Source organism: Danio rerio, chromosome 6 (genome assembly GCF_052040795.2).
Source record: "Danio rerio strain M-AB ecotype USA chromosome 6, GRCz13ab, whole genome shotgun sequence".
Classification (NCBI taxonomy): Eukaryota; Metazoa; Chordata; class Actinopteri; order Cypriniformes; family Danionidae; genus Danio; species Danio rerio.
This window is the reverse complement of record NC_141026.1, coordinates 31,278,719-31,295,832: the sequence shown is the minus strand read 5'-3', so window position 1 is coordinate 31,295,832 and position 17,114 is coordinate 31,278,719. Positions and strand designations below refer to the sequence as shown.

General features: G+C 36.7%; 2 protein-coding genes across 31 annotated transcripts in view; one reads left to right on the top strand and one right to left on the bottom strand.

The window, feature by feature from the left end:
• The window catches only part of evi5b (ecotropic viral integration site 5b), a 75,070-nt gene extending 59,452 nt beyond the window's left edge, over window positions 1-15,618 (top strand). For 20 of the 30 annotated variants that reach the window (XM_087257308.1, XM_087257298.1, XM_087257307.1 and 17 more), the window contains 2 exons: window positions 3,190-3,285; window positions 13,727-15,618. In XM_087257308.1, the coding sequence (XP_087113434.1) occupies window positions 3,190-3,285; window positions 13,727-13,999 (369 nt within the window). In that variant the 3' untranslated portion in view covers window positions 14,000-15,618. Of the gene's footprint in view, window positions 1-3,189; window positions 3,334-7,811; window positions 9,466-13,694 lie in introns of those variants that run through there. The other 10 variants (XM_087257311.1, XM_087257329.1, XM_087257328.1 and 7 more) reach the window with 4 other exon arrangements.
• The window catches only part of gb:ex154042 (expressed sequence EX154042), a 69,925-nt gene that overhangs the window by 11,958 nt on the left and 40,853 nt on the right, over window positions 1-17,114 (bottom strand).

The following is a 17,114-nucleotide window of genomic DNA, read 5'->3' as shown; positions in this document are numbered from 1 at the left end:
TTGTAGTGTGAGAGTATTGATTCCCTTTTTGACAGGTGTAAATGAGGAGGGTAAACATGTTATGTAGTGGGTGCACATGTCTGTTCAATACCACAGCTCCCTCAAGGCTTTCAACAGCATCGGAAAAAAAACACAACAACTTTCATTGCCTTGTCTGTTCAGATTTAGGGCCCTACTATAATAACAGTTTGCTTAGAAGGAAAATAAATACGTTTGCAGTGATAGGGTTATTAAAAAACATGACTATCTGCTGAGAGTCATTTTTAGTTGTTTAAATTACAAAGATTGTCCTTGGGTTTTTAATATTTCAAAGGGCACCAATGATGAAAATCCTCTTTTGTCAGCTGTTTGGACAGAACTGTGTGTAGGTATAGTGTGTCCACAGTCATAGGAATGCCTTTTTAAAATTTCCTGACGTTAAAATAGGATTCAAATCCCTTTCTATCTTGATGCTCACAACATCGTGATGTAGGAGTGCGGTTTCCCCACCCACTGAATTGATTGACACACACATATTAACATGTTTCGTAGTAACGCACATCATATCCACAAGACAGGACGTGCGCAAAGCAACTGGGATTAAAAGATCTGTTAAGCTCTCTGTGATCATCAGTCATCATTAAATGTGATCAAGAATGAGTTTTACAAGTTTAAAACATTTTTTAAACCGTGCATGTTAATGAATTACAGCAATTTACTACAGCTTTATCACCACAGCTGTATGTTAGTATAATTATAAATGAAGATGCTTCAATCCCGATTTGTGGACGTTAAATCAGGTTTATTTTATACATTAACATAACAGATATTCATACAGCCGAGGATATTAATTTTTAGTTAGTCATATTTGTCATGCAAAAACAGTGCAAAGTTTAACGCGTGTGCTGTGTGTGTCCCCGCTGTGTGTGTGTGTATGTGTGCTTGAACTGTTACGACATTGTGTGTGACTCATCGATAGGTTTGAATAAACTCCTCAACAAATACAATAAATAATCATTGAGAGAGTTCTTACTGTAGTATTTCTCACAAACGTTACGTGAGATCTGCTTCATTCATGCCTGTCACTGTGCTGTTTATCTGACGCTGCTGAGGCAGAGATTAAGGGTGCTTTCACACCTAGACTTTTGTTTTGGAACCTGTCTTGTTTGCCCAGTTAGCGCCGTTCATTTGGCATATGTGAATCCAACAATCACGCTCGGTTCCACACCAAAACAATTGCTCAGATCTTCTGAATGAGGTAGTCTTGGTTCGATTGAAACGAAGCGGATCGATTGTAGTGAGAAAACGATACAATCTGAGTCCGGCTATTTCATATTGTATTATGGATATGTAATAGGCATATACAGCTTAATGAAGAGAGAATGATAAGAAGAGCGGGATGTCATTCCTACTAGTAATTGTGCATTTCGTGTAAAATACGAAAGTGAAAGCATGCTGAACTATTAATGAGGGCTGTTTATCCGTTAGGAAAATTGACTGAACAGCAGTCTTGGTTTATCTGTTATTTCTCTTTATAAAGTAAAGCCTATAATGCATAAGCCAACTGCTATGTATGAGAAAGCCTTACCTCTGCTCTATATTCAGTGACGACGTCTGTGGGTGTCACCATTTAAAATTAAAGCGCACATTTTCGCTTATGTCTTGCTCATCATCATACATTACAATAAGGATGCATGACAGCTGAGCTGGACTCTGCAAAATAAACCCTGAAACTCTGACCAATGTGAGGAGAGTTTAGAAACTTTGCCGTGTGAAAGCGAACCGCATCAAGAACAAAGTGCAACAATTTTAATCCCTGCTTTGGATCAAATGAATCGATTCACTGATGTGAAAGCACCCTTAGGCACACTTTGACAGGAATGCGGGAACGGTGGGCAGGGAGAACTAGCATTAAAGGCACAGACCACAAAAGCAGATACATTGTGTTTAAAGCAGAATATTCCAAGATTCTGAAAGCTATAATAAATAAACTGATGAGTCTTTTGAGCTGAAACTTTACAAACACCTTCTGTAGACACAAAAAAATTATCTTAAATCCTGAAAAAGGAGTAAAATAGGTTCCCTTTAAAGTTTTTCTAGTTAAAGGTATGAACTATTAAGCTGTTCTTAATTCAGATTTGATGCTACTTGTATTTTTTGGTTCAAATTACAATAAATATTTTGTGCTACGCTACATCAGTTAGGCTATCAAACAAACAAACAAGAGAAAAAAAGGCAGAAAGTTTATATGTCACATCCAGCCATTTTCTTTCAGGGCGATGGAAATTATTTAGTACTCGATGGTTTGTAATGAAAAAGAAATCTTTAAGTTTGCATAAACAATATAATAGATCATGTAAGGAACTTGCTATATTATAATTGGGCGATGAAAAAAAATGTATATTTTTCCTTTTCACAAAAATGAGAAATGTTATGTCCAACAGATTAATCTTGAAAAAGTCAGATCTTTTTAGTTAAGCAATTGATAGTACACACAAGGAGTGTACAAATCAGTTCCTGGACGGCGCTAGTTCTGCGGAGTTTCATTCCAACCCTGCTTCAACATACTCCTTTTAGGTTTCAAACAAGCCTGATGAACTCAATTAGTTTGATCAAATTAGTTGTATAATTAGGGTAAAAGCTAAACTGTGCTGAGCTTTGGCCCCCAGGGTGCATCTCAATTAACTCCTTTCTTCAATAGTCACAGCCCTGATAAGCGAGTCAGCTATTTTAAGTGCTGTCTCAATCGCAAAATTACTCCAGTGCACTAAAATGTTTTGTACGCTGAAAAGTCCCACAATTCATTGTAAACATCTGGGCACATCAATGCTCATTACGCTCCCTGAATGTTTTATACATTTATATTTAACATAAATAAACATAGCTGGACGGGGTAAGATCACTCTAGCAAGCATTTATAATTTGATTAATGGTTGAAATGTTGCGGGTTTATGAAATTCTGCTGTTGTTTTGATGATGTACAATGAGGAGATTCTCATATCACACTCAGAGTCTCAATGTGTAGTGAATCCAGCTTATCTCAGGAGCTGATTGAGATGCACCCCTTGAACTATTTACAATGCAATATATTTACAATACTAAAACAGACTGCTACGAAAATAAATGTTTCTATTTCTGAAGAACATAATTATTTAAGTTATTGCTACTTGTTCTGGGTGATTTGCATATTTTATTTTTTTTTCTTTTTAGAAAGAGGAAGGGAAAGTCCAAGGTCAGCTCAACAACACCGACTCCAGCCAGTACATCCGAGACCTCAAGGATCAGATAGCAGATCTCAAGCACGAGGTAATAAGAATGAGATTTCAATCAAGTTTGAAAAAAACATTTTTTAAGGTTTCGTTGTTTTGTGTTCGTTTAAGCAGTTTTCAGATATATTTGACACACACCATTAGATATTTGTTACAAGTCTGTATTGATGTCAAATATACGAAGCGGTTGTGATATTTTACCCACCCATGTGATGCCTCTTTTCCTGCCTGATTTGTTTTGATCTTCTCTTTTTTTGTGTGTGGTTAGCTTATTTTTCACAAGCTATGTGAGCGCTTGGACCAGATTTGTTAGTTTATTTCACAGAGCGTTTCAAGTGTTAGCTACGCCCTGCACACATGGCTTCTTCCTGCACTTCAGTTTGCTCTGCACACACCCCCCACCCCACATCACACTCTTTAACGCTACACCTATCCGCTCACAGGTGGTGTTATAACCACCCAAAAATCTGTTCAATCTACAGGGCCTCATATTTTGAGTCATGAGGTAAACACAGATCTCACAGAGGTTCATTGGCATTAGCATTTCTCTACACCGTTCTGCCTTTTTTATCGAGGAAAGTTATGAATTCTTTATTTATTTATCTTTTGTTCTCCAATTGATCTTTTAAAATATACCTGTTATGCTTATTTATATTTCCTTTTAATTATTATGAAAAAATATGTAATTTTTTATTATTATTATCTAAAAGATGTTTTAATGGTTAATTTGATTACTTGTTTCATTACTGGATGAATCAGCACTTTTGATTGAATCTCTTAAGAAGATTCATTGACTATGTTAAAAAAGTGTCAACACATACTGATGTAATGATGTTCATCTTCGTTAAAGTTACTTTTAAAAAAGCTGGTTTGCTGTTTTGATTACTATCGTAAAAATCAGTGTTTAAATCAAAAATACATCCTTTAATCATAGCACTTCTCTCAAAGTTTTGCTTTTTACAAAAAAAGCTAACACCGCTTAGAGGCAGAAATAACAAACGGTTGAACCTCTTTTCTGTTTGTCTACTAAGAATGTATGTTGTCTTTTGTCAAATAAATATATTGGGGTTCCAGTCTCATTGAATTCCACGTTGTTTAAATTGCAAAGCCATGTGTGCCACTTTGTGGACTCACGGGTGTGCTGGTCTAAAATAGAGGTGTGTTAAAGTGCATTGTTGGCGTGTTGCTATTTTAAAGAACTGAAATAGACTGTGTCGTTGACCAAAAGCAGGTTTAAAGTCCAGCGCAGAGCGCGTTAGATATGCCCCCCTATATGGGTTCAAACGCATGCACATTGCTTAATACACACAAGGATGTACAGCAATACAAAAATATCTTCACATATGAAAAAATGTAAAGATTAAAATATTACAAAAAGTATTACTTTCTACATAAATATCAAAACCACTACCTCCATGCCTTCTTCATGCCTTTTTTTATTTCATTCCTGACAACTTGCTTTTGTATGTTTTTATTATTAGTTTTATTTATTATATGCATATTTATATTTGTTTGAATGAAAACTAATTTAGATTTGTCCACCTGTTTTGGACCATGTGGGGCATTGGATGTGTGTTAGGATAAATCTCAGTTTTTTAACTACACTGGTTATTATTGTTCATTTATTAGTTTGCTGGAAATCAGAACTGAATTAAGAAATAGTTTTGAAACAAATCATTGCACTTAAACTAAATTAATTATGTAGGCTAATGGATGTCTTCAGTGTAGTGCGTACAACACTGTTTCCTTATCCAGAAAAGTAAAGGAGTAAAAAGAGTACAAGTAAAGAGAGAGAAAGTAAAGAGCCCAAATAGAGGAGGCTCATTCTTTATCCTCGCGCAGATTGTTTTTTAAAATGTTTTCTCGATAGTGAAGCCTTTTGTCTTTCCATTTACAAAGACCACCATGTAAATAGCAAATGCGCCATGGCATTGACGCAACTGACTCTTGAAGGGAATGGGAGATGAGACTCTGAATGGTTTAATACTAGGGGTGTAACAATTTATCGTTGTACGATTTATTGCGATGCAAAAATGTCACAATATGCATCATGGCGTTATGACGATTTTATTACGATATGACGTCCGTTTTCTCTTATTAGATGAGCTGTTTGCACGTGAGCTACGTTCCACCTGCTGTCGCACGTGAGTTCAGATTGCAGCAGCAGTAATGTTAGCAGACCAAGATGAGTGGAGTTGAAATAGAGGATGGCCCATCCTCTCAAAATCAGACGTCTGGCAACATTTCGGTTGTACAGTCATTGCTTTAGACTCGTCCGCTTTTTGACACGCATACTGGGTCAAACATAGCCGAAGTTTTAAAGTCTTCACAGTGATTTACATACTTTGCACAGCGACATGGATGCCTCCTAATGGTGTTAAAAGAGTCACATACTGTATTTATAAGGTACAATTCACCCTAAAATATCATTCTGTCTTCATATAATGATGTATTGGCAGCCACAAAATCACACATGACATGAGCTGTTACTACAGAGGGCGGACTATGATAGACGCGCGCGCATCTGCTTCAGTGAACAGAACCTGCAGGTTGTGACTAACATTCAGCATTCAACACTGTAACTAACATTCAACATTCAGTTTGTGGAACAGAGTAATCGTTCAGAAGCCGCGCAGGAAGTATGAACAGCAGTGGAAATGAAACCGAATGCGTGCACATTATTTAAATAATCATATCGCATTTTAGAGTTATGATTACGACGAGCATGAACTCTTTTGAGTACAGAGTTACACAAAAATGCCTGTCAACATGATACACTTGATAGCGCCGACATCAGTGACGCCGAAGAAATAGTAAACCTGCCTAAACTGCTGAAAAGAGTCACGACTGTCCTGTGTAATGAAAAGACGGCCACCCTGTCACTCATCATGCCCAACATGAAGACAGCCATCCATAAAAACCTCTCAGACAGATACACATTAGTTCAGGATTATCTTATAGAACTGCTGATTACCTGGAAATGTAGATTTTTTTTTTTTTTTTTTTTGCACACACAAAAAACGCAAGTGACCAAGCAAAGCCTTAAGCTCTTACTGTTAAATTCAATTGACTTGAATAATTTTCAATAATATTTTATAAGAAGTTTTTTAATTGTTTTATTTTCCAGAGACAGTCCTGTTTAATTTATTTTCTTAAAGAAGGTTCAGTTTAACAAGTTGAAACAAAAGAAATACATAAAAAATAGTTTACTTGGTAATTAATTTTTTTAAATAAAATTTGCATTTTAGGTTAATTTTCAATTTTTATTCCAAATATCGTGATACATATCGAATCATGAGAATTATATCGTGATACACATTGTATCGTGAGCTGAGTGTATCATTACACCCCTATTTAATACACATTATCCTCAAAACACACCCATAACTCATTAAGAGAATAAGCACAACCCTGTTAGACTATGCACCAAGAACGTATTTTTCCATCTTTAAATTAGCAAAAGTGGATTCGGACATACCCTTCATGCTTTTCCGTCATGCGCTTTAGACTTTGCTCCAATATCGTTAAAATAAAGCCCCAATTGTTGATTGGGAATTAAGGCTTTAAGGACACTCAAACAAAAGTTTGAAAGAAGTGCTGCAGAAAAGTAAACATTGTTTTTTGTTTTATTATCTATTACTTAAGATCCTGCAGATTTTATATGGATGTCTCTGTCAAACCTTTTGATAAATGCTTTCAATTTGCCATTTTGGATTGAAAATAAGTCATTGGGATATGTCAGCTCAGGAAATCCATAGTATTCTAGCTGACCCTTAAAAATAAAGTTAAGAAATTGTAAATAAGCATAATGTAGCACATTACAAAAACTTTGTTATACTTTATATGGACATTTTTCTCATCTCACAGTCATGCCTAAATAATGTAGCATCTTATTTGTATGCAATTGGGCAGTGAAGTCATGTTCAGGTTAAAACATTCAGAGATCTTGTTATCAGGGTTGACTGCTTTGTAAGAATTCAGTTTTAGTGGTGTTCTTATTTAGTGAGAGTGATTATATTTCTGTAGTTGGTGTTTGTGGCCAATGTGTTGTTTTGGTTGTTATCTTATTCTGGAGTTGAGATATCAGGTCATTTTTACTATTACTATGGTATTGACGCTTCAAATCCTGTCACATGTTGAATAGTTTTCAGAGGAATTATGAGTAGATGGCTTGAAACGTTTAAATAGTGTTCATTTTCAAATGACAGTAAGTATGTTTGAAGTCAAGAAATAATAATGAAAATTGAAATGATAGTTTTGTATCATCACTGTGTGGAAACTAGCTGTAATGCGGTATAAACGGGTTACAAATGATTTGATATTTTAATAAGCATTAAAATGAGCTGTGGGTATTAAAACTGTTAAGCTTAACGCAATGCAAATTATGTTTCTTACACTTTGTACAGTGGGGACCACCATTATTTTACTTGCACAGTGCTTGATGTCAGATACACAGTGAGCTATTGTCACAACCTGTTGCTTTTTTTAACCACACCAAACTCAAAAACTAAATGCTAATATAATGTCACATTTTGTGGCTTTTGATTGTAATTTCTGTTAAAGGGCAAGAAGAGAAACTGTACAAGCTCTCCCTGCTTTCTTAAGAATAGGAGAAAGGAATGAGGAGAAGAGGAGAAAGGAATGAGGAGAAGAGGAGAAAGGAATGAGGAGAAGAGGAGAAAGGAATGGGAAGATGTCTGTGAACAAATTAAACTTTAAAAACATACAACTTTTTCTGTTCACAACAACACTAAACTACGAGTAGGGGGTCAGGGCCTAGAAGTGTCAGTGTTTAATCATTGTTTTCTATTAGTACACACACTTGCTATGCCAAGTGTGTGAAATAGAAAACAAAACCAAGATGCGGCTCTTCTCACCTGGTGTGCGACAAGCTGGAGGAGACTATTTGACTGATTATGAAGCCATTTGTCTCTCACTGACACATTTACAACCCCACCTACTGCAGCTTTTTTTAAAACCCTATACAATCACACAGACTTTTCTAACTTCTTGTTGCCTTCAAACAAAAATTTTTTAAAAGAACTGCTATCGGGACCTTTAGGGTGCACTCACACTTTGCTATCTGAACCGTGCCCAGGTGCGTTTCCTGGTTCGACAAGTGTTAGTGCTCTGAATCGGGCCCAGGCGCGGTTCAGTTGGCCAGCCCTGCCCCGGTTGGTGTGCCAGAGCGTCGTTTGGTTGGGCTTGGGCATAGTACACTTGTAGTGTGAGTGCAAAGTGCTCCTGAGCTCAAAATTGAAGATGCCACGTCACTTTTAAGGGACTTTCATATAAATTTAATAATCATTCTTACATATCAATGAACGCAAACTGTTGTAGTTTATTCAAGACCCAAACCCCTCGCTGCACCAGATCTCCTGTGTATTTTATGATTTTACAGTGTCAAAGTTTTGGATCTGTTGTCACTGCATCCCAAACAACTTAACCGATACAACTAAAGCAATGTCTACTGTGCTGAGCGAGAGCGCTTCTCTTCCTGTTAAACTGAACAGTTGCATCATCAATGTTGTAAGCGGTTCGGAATGTAAATATGCAGTGTTAGTGCAGATCATCAGGGGAAAAGGGAGCAGTTTGGCACGGTTTAAGGCAACTGTACCTAGTGTGACTGCACCCTTAGGGTGCTTTCACATCTGTAGTTCGGTTCATTTGGTCCAGACCAAGGGCAACAAATGATACATTGTAGCATTTTCAGCTGTCTTTGGGTCGTTTTCACACCACACTGATTGCTTTGGTCCAAACCAGTTGAAAAGAGACTAAATACAGTCATTGACAAAACCCACATCACTCATTGGCCAGATGTTATTGAACGTATTTTCTAAACTGCTTTTCGATTGGTAAGAATTTACGTGCATTAGAAAATGCCAATGGAACTCCCGCAAGTAAATAAACGGCAGACACAAAATGTCGCTTTTTGGAGGTACGACTGCACTGGCTGATTGTATCCCTGCTCATAGTATACTATATAGTTTGTATACATCACTTTAGACAATCTATACATTTTGAGAAAGTAGTGCGGTGAAGAATGCATTGTAAATGGCGAAGACACATTGTACGCTGTACATGACTTCATCGTACGCGTGAATTAATTTTGCTAAACTGCGACATGGTCATCTTCCGGAAATATTACTTTACCAACGATCCATCAGGTAATGTTTTTTCCTCTCTCTCTCTGTTGGCAAATGGTTGTCAACAAATATTTTTCCTCCACATTCCATAATGCACAGCGCATCGGACTATGACAGCTGGAATAATGCAAAAAGGCGTAGTACTTTTTGTGGTTGGGTCTGTTTTAGTTCGGATCATATTCTTTGCACAAACAAACCGCTCCAGGGTTCGTTGGAAAGCGTAGTGAGACCACCTCTTTAAGGAGGTCTCAGTATGCTTTTTTGGTCCGCTTTTGGTGCGCACTGAAGTGTGATTGCTGCATTCACACCTGCCCAAACGAACCACACTAAGAAGGAAAACAAACTCAGTTTAAGCTCATTTGCAGAGAGACCTGAAGGTTCACTGCAGTCAGAAAGTCTTCTTCGGTCATGATTGATGCAGCAACACATACAAACCAACATAAGTGAAGACTTTTCATTGTTTTTCTGGTTGCTTTTTGACTCAAATTTCAAACAAAAGCAGCTCTATTTGGCATTTTATTCTACAAGCTGTGTCGCAGTAAAAATAGCAACAGGCAGCACCAGTAGCTCAGTGACTTTTGATGTAATCTTCACTGAATGTACCGCACACCTAAAATGGTGCCCCATAGTCAAAAATGAATGTGGATTTAATGTTTACTATTACATATTTCAGTAAGAAATGGGTTTCTTTTAAAGATAAGGGATGTTTGTCTGTAGGTTATGTGGGTGGTACATGCAATATTGATGATGTAATGTTTATTTGGAATTTAACTTCACTGGCAGTTGTGCTTGAAAATGTTGTCACAATATGCGCAGTGGCCATGACCTCAAAATCGCTTTTGACATTTCATCCTCTGATGTATTTAGTGAACAAAATAGTTTCATACAGCTCCAGTATAATGTTTAAGAAATCATATTTAGCCAAATATACACCTATATATATATATATATATATATATATATATATATATATATATATATATATATATATATATATATATATATATATAATTTGTTTTTATCTGAACATTATTTTACACAGTAAGATAGCTACATTTAACAAGCAACTTTCAGAACAGAAAACGGAAAGCATTTAATTGATTTATACTTGGGGCAGGATGTAGTCTGATTTTTCTCCTCCTCCTTAATATTGTCAACAAAAGGCTGGTGGTTTGCGGTCAAACAACTTTCTACTAAATCGTTCATTCTCTGGCATCTCAGTCCCTATCTATGGAGTGCAGCAAGGAAGTTTTACCTCTTAAAACACGGCAGGTTCCTCTTCGTACACAATCAGGCATCAGCATGAATCCTGTCTGTAGCCACAAACCCTTATGAATAAGACTGATTTGGTTGCTTGTTGACATGTTTTACAAGAAAATCGATTTAATAATGTTAAAGTTACCTTTTTTAAGTTAAGTAACAAAAGTTTGGTGTGTGCTATCAATTGAAATAGCAAGTTTAGTAAAATCTTGATCATATTATACTATTCTTCTGCATATGTTTACTAGAGATTTGTGGCATTTAGTTGAAAACTTCTGCTTAAAAGATCAGCCACACTAAAGTCGTCTTAGTCATAACCTTAAAACAAAAGGACGGATGTCTCGTATCTGGTTGCTATTTAAATCACGTAGTTGCTAAACAGCGAGAGGTTTCCAATCAGCCGCATTTGCACCAAGCAAAACCATAGTCGAGCTAATCTTTCAACATCACAAAGTCATGACTTGTCATACTTAGCCATTTTCATGCTGTCTTCCGGCTTGTTCGCTTTTTTCTCTCTTTAGCCTCTACAACCCACACATCACTGCTCTACTATTCAGATTGCTCTCATTTTAAAGTCTCTTGGTTGTTTTGTAATTAATGTAATTAATTCAATTTCATCGTTTTAATGACTGTGGAAAATGCAAAAAATAATCTGGTTGTGGTTACGCTAAAATACCCATAAATGCGTTTCTCCCCACATGTCTGTCTTTCTGAGGTAGAATGTTTCAGGTAAGAGTGTATGCATCTCCACACAACTGTGTGCGTGTCACACCGCAGAGCCAAATACATGGATCGAAACCACATTTCACACCCTTACTTTCTTGTCATTGTTCTGCAACTGGCCATTTTTTTTTACCCTTTTTTGAGCATGACCTTAATTTCATAAACATAGAATATACAGTGCATCCGGATAGTATTCATTGCGCTTCACTTTTTCCAATTTTTTTTTAGGTTACGGCCTTATTCCAAAATGGATTAAATTAATTAATTTCCTCAAAATTCTACACACAATACCCCATGATGACAATGTGAAAAAAATATTTTTTTAAATTGTTGCAAATTTATTAAAAATAAAAAAGCTGAAAAATCACATGTACATGTACAAGTTTATTGACGCACCTTTGGCATCAATTACAACCTCAAATCTCTTTGAATATGATGCCACAAGCTTGGCACATCTGTCTTTGGAAATTTTTGCCCATTCCTCTTTACTGTGCCTCTCAAGCTCTATCGGGATGGATGAGAAAAAGACTGTGTACAGCCATTTTCAGATCTCTCCAGAGATGTTCAATAGGATTTAGGTCTGGGCTCTGGCTGGGCCACTCAAGAACATTTACCAAATTGTTGTAAAGCCACTCCATTGATATTTTGGCAGTGTGCTGTGGGTCATTGTCCTGCTGGAAGATGAACCGTCGCCCAAGTTTTAGGTCAAGAGCACTCTAAAACAGGTTTTCACTCAGGACGTCTCTGTACATTACTGCATTCCCTCTATCCTGACTAGTCTTCCAGTTCCTGCTGCTGAAAAATATAACCCCCCACAACATGATGCTGCCACCACCATGCTTCACTGTAGGGATGCTATTAGTCTGGTCATGAGTGGTGCCAAAGAGTTAAATTTTAGTCTCATCAGACCAGAGAATGTCGTTTCTTTTGGTCTGAGAGTCCATTAGATGCATTTTGGTAAATTCCAGGCAGGGAGTGGCTTGCGTCTGGCCACTCTACCATACAAGCCTGATTGGTGAATTGCTGCACAGATGGTTGTCCTTTTGTAAGGGTCTCCTCTTTCCACAGAAGAACGCTTTAGCTCAGACAGAGTAACCATCAGGTTATTGATCACCTCCATGACTAAAGCCCTTCTCCCCCGATCACTCAGCTTAGATAGCTAACCAGCTCTAGGAAGAGTCCTGGTGGTTCCAAACATCTTCCACTTATGGATGATGGAGGCCACTGTGCTCATTGGAACTTTCAGAGTAGCAGAAATTTTTCTGTAACCTTCCCCAGCATTGTTCCCTGAGACACTCCTGTCTTGGAGGTCTACAGACAATTCCTTTGTCTTCATGCTTGGTTTGTGCTTTGACATGCAATGTTAACCCTGGAACCTTATATTGACGTGTATGCCTTTTCAAATCTTGTCCAATTAACTGAGTTTACCACTGGTGAACTCCAATTAAGCTGCTGAAACATCTGAAGAAACAGTGGAAACAGAATGTACCCAAGCTTAATTTAGAGCTTCACGGCAAAGGCTGTGAATACTTATTTTCACATTGTCATTATGGGATATTGTGTGTAGAGTTCTGAGGAAATAAATTAATTTAATCCAAAAATGTGGAAAAGGTGAAGCGCCTTTATTACTTTCCATATCCACTGTATGACAGATGGTTTCTTTGAACTCTCTTCTGTTTCGTTACTTGTTTTTAAAGGAATAGCTAACTCAAAGATAACAATACTTAATTTACTTCCTGTCATCACAGTCAAAGGACAACTGCTATTATAAAAGAAGACTATTTTGAATGAATTTATACTGAAATTCATTAAAAAAGAAAGAAAAAAATGAACGCATGAATGTCCAACCCCTAAATATAAACGGAACTTAAAGGGTTAGTTCAACTACAAATGAAAATTGTATCACAATCTACTTACTCTTGTGCTATTCCAAATGTATAAATGTTTAGTTAAATCGAAAATATTTTTCTATTCCATCTTTAAAAATATAATCACAGAAAAAAACAGATGATCAGTATTAATCAAGTGGTTTAATTGAGTGAAAAAAAGACAATTTGGGGTGAACTATCCTGATCACATGCAAACATACAAATCAGATCCTTTCAATTAGCCCCTAATTTGCCAGAATTTTAAACGTTGAAAACTTGTTGTGAGATTTTGTTGTCTGTCTTATTTGACATTCTGGCCCCATCATCCCACTCTGTGTGCTTGTTTACCTTTACGGTTGTGTGCGTGTTTTGCAATTCTCACCTTTCCTAGTTTCCTGGTTTTTATTTGCATGTTGTCAAGCAAAATGTCTGAGGTGTTAAAGTTTCAGTTGCGCTGACGTTCTCTTTGCTCTGCTCGTAGATCCGATGTTTGCGAGGGCATCAGGGCTTACCAAACCAACACACTTTTGATGGGATTCATATAGTCAATCACTATGGTGGAGACAATGAATCCTACCAGTCCTCTGATGAAGATGGAGTGAAGCTGTCACCCCACCTGACCACTCATCAGGATAGAGGCCGGATCACACTACATCCAAACCTGGAGGACTCCGAAAGTGAGGGTGATGAGGAAGGAGATGCCCTACGACTTACCGTGCCCTCAAATGTCAGCCATAAGACAACAACAGTGTGAAACTGTGAAGGCCTGAACGGAGGGAGAGCTTGTCCATGAGCTCGTCCTTTCAATGTGAACATGGGACTTGAACTTGAAAAGCCATCGTTCATCTTTACTAATGGAATCGTATCTCTTAAGGTCATGGTTTACATCTGCATTTGTTTTGTTTTTGCCAAAATACATCAGATGTCTGTCCTGGCAGTAGTTTTTAATTTTAGCCGCGATAAAGAGGGCAAATGTGTCTGTCTGTTAAGGCACTTTGAGATCCTTCCAATTAAGCAGAAGTCATCATTTTTGTGGCAGGATATTCCCAGAACTTTAAAAGGGGGTGTTTTTAATACTCCAAGGTTTTTTTTCATATGAAGAGAAGCAACTTGGTATAGCCTATAGTGTTTTAAGCATTAAGATTTTGCATCGTTATAGATTTTATTTTTTAAATCATCTTTTTTTTTTTTTTTTTCATACACACATTGAGAGACCAGAGAGCGCATAACTTTTAGGGAAACATATTAAAGAAAGCAACACTATCATCTTTAAATTGTTTCATTAATAGCACGGTGTCATATCTTACGTTAGCAGGCCTTTTTTTCTGGCATGAATTGTTATTGGTCATGAATTGTGAGTCATTGAACCAGCGTCTATGTAAATATGTATATGTTTAGATTATTTGCCCATCTCCATTATTACTTGAACATGTGTAATCAATGGATATCATGTCTATATTGTAACACATTGTATAGTTAAGTTGAAAGGGATGTATTACTGAATTTGGGAGGATTTGGAGGAAACAACTTTTCTTTAATGTACTGTAGCTTTGCTGTAGTCAAGTTCTCCATTTCACAGACTGGAGATTTGTTTTTGTGCCTGGAAAGATTCTACAAAATTCTTGCTGATTTTCAATATTTTCTACAATATGTGGTATGCTGTGCATGTTATATATCAAGAATATCTCCAAACTGATGGAAGTGGAGGCAGAGAGGTGTGTTCATCAGAACAGTGTTCTCATTTCTCTGGCCTTTTCTGGTCCGTTTTTCTTTTTACATCTTTATTTGTACCAGCTTGCTTCTGAATCAGTTTGCACTTTGCACAGATGACATGCATATGGCTTCACAATAATGAACAATATTATGTTTCGCTGTTTACAGCGATATATTTAATTTAGCTTCACCCTCCATTTTTTTTTGTTCTTTTTTGGTTAGTTTTTGTGAGCCAGTGGTTCTCAAAGTATGAAGTGATTTCATTTCATACTGCTATTTAGACACCTGAGTGTAAGCCTTAAACCTATCATGGTGGATGCAAATTTGGTGCACTGTTTGCCCATCGTTTAAAAACGGCCTGTCCACCTACAAAACAAAGACTTTTGCGAAAGGAATTGCAAAAGACAAAACACTAAGTGATTAAAGCGTTATTTATTTACTTTAGAAAGATCGAGTGTTTTACAGTGAATTCCTGTGGAATGTTCCTGTGGGCATTTGAGGCTTTACAGACAGTTGACAATACAATAAAAGTGTCTTTAAGACGATGGACATGTTGATTCAGAACACAATAAAATATCATTTGATAGTGGCCAACGACTGTCATGTTTTGTACGTTTGTTCCACGCAACAGCTAAATAAAACTGATTGATCAAAACTGAATTCATCTTTTTGCTTTTTTTTTTTTACATTAAAAATGTATCATTCACTTGATAGTAACTGTAATCAATTAATTAATAGTAATTAATTAAAACGCGCACTAATCTTTGAGCTAGTTATTTTATTATTTCAATCATCATCATTATTTATTTTTTACATTTTGACTAACGCAATTTTACAAAACTGTAATAAAAAGCTTCTTAAGGAAAAGCCCTTCTAACATCAGATTGCTATTGACAAGTAGCATTTTCAGGAAGTTTTTTTTTATGTGTGCGCGCGCCTATTCTCGCGCTCAGACTAGCACAAGATGAAATGAGATGTTATGGGCTCTGCGCTCTTTGAATTCAACCGAAACACCGCGACTGCACTAAAATCATCTTAACTCGTATTGTTTTCTGGTGAGTACCGTAATTTCAGTCGGCTTATGAGCCCTCGTTAAATTTAAAGTCATTTGGTGTAAACCGTAATTCTAAAATCTGAGTTTCGCTAAGCACAATCACAGTTCGCTTGTCTCCAGTTGAGCATGACGTTTCATGTACTTAGACATATAACCTCATTATATCATTTATCTTTCCATTGTGCCAGTGCAATTTGTAAATGTTTTTTTTTTGCAACTCTTGTTTTTTTCTTTGATGCCATTTAATAATTTGTCAACTATATATATTTACGAAAATTTGAGAAGAACATTGCGGCATTAATATCTTGGGATGGCTATAACATGTTTGGAAAAGGTAGCCTATAGCCAATTAATTGTTTCAAAGCCTATGTAATTATTCTAATCCCATGTAGTGGAATAAAACCACAGAAAACACAGCTACAGAAAAAAGGAAGCAGTAAGACGGTCGGAATTGGTATTGTTGTTTTTATTCACATTTGCTTATATTGTTCTGAGAGTTACCCTGTCTATAATGATACACAACATTCTTCTGTGGAAACGACGTTTTAATTTTGTTATTGAAATTAGGCTACTCATTTCGCTTTCAGCTTTTAAGTAAATATTCTGCAATGCATTATACATGTCTATCTCGTTGCGGAAGGGTTAATATGCTGTAACTGCATATGTCTAGTAATCAGTCTCAAAGTAAATGTGAGATAATGTTGTAAAATCAGTAAAGATTTTTTCCTAGTGCCCTTCATTATCTCTGTCCTACTGTATCTGCCGGATGCCCTGATGTGGTGTCTAATCGAAGGGGGCACATTGCGCTTTGATTTCCTGCGCTTCTCTTTTGGCCAGTAGCCTACTGATGGATCCTGCACTTTGCGATTGCATGCATCAGTTTATCAGATATTCTGTATCGTGCTAATTTTTATAAAGCTATACAAACTACAACTACAAATAAATCAAACATCTACACCCGTAAAAAAAGAATTGAAAACTTGAAGCGGTAACTCATAAACTTATAGCCTTTTTTTTTTTTGCTTTTTCTTTCTCAATGATAGCTAGACGCTAATGCGCTCGATGTGAGTGAAGTGAAGCGATTAATTTGAGACTGGCTGAG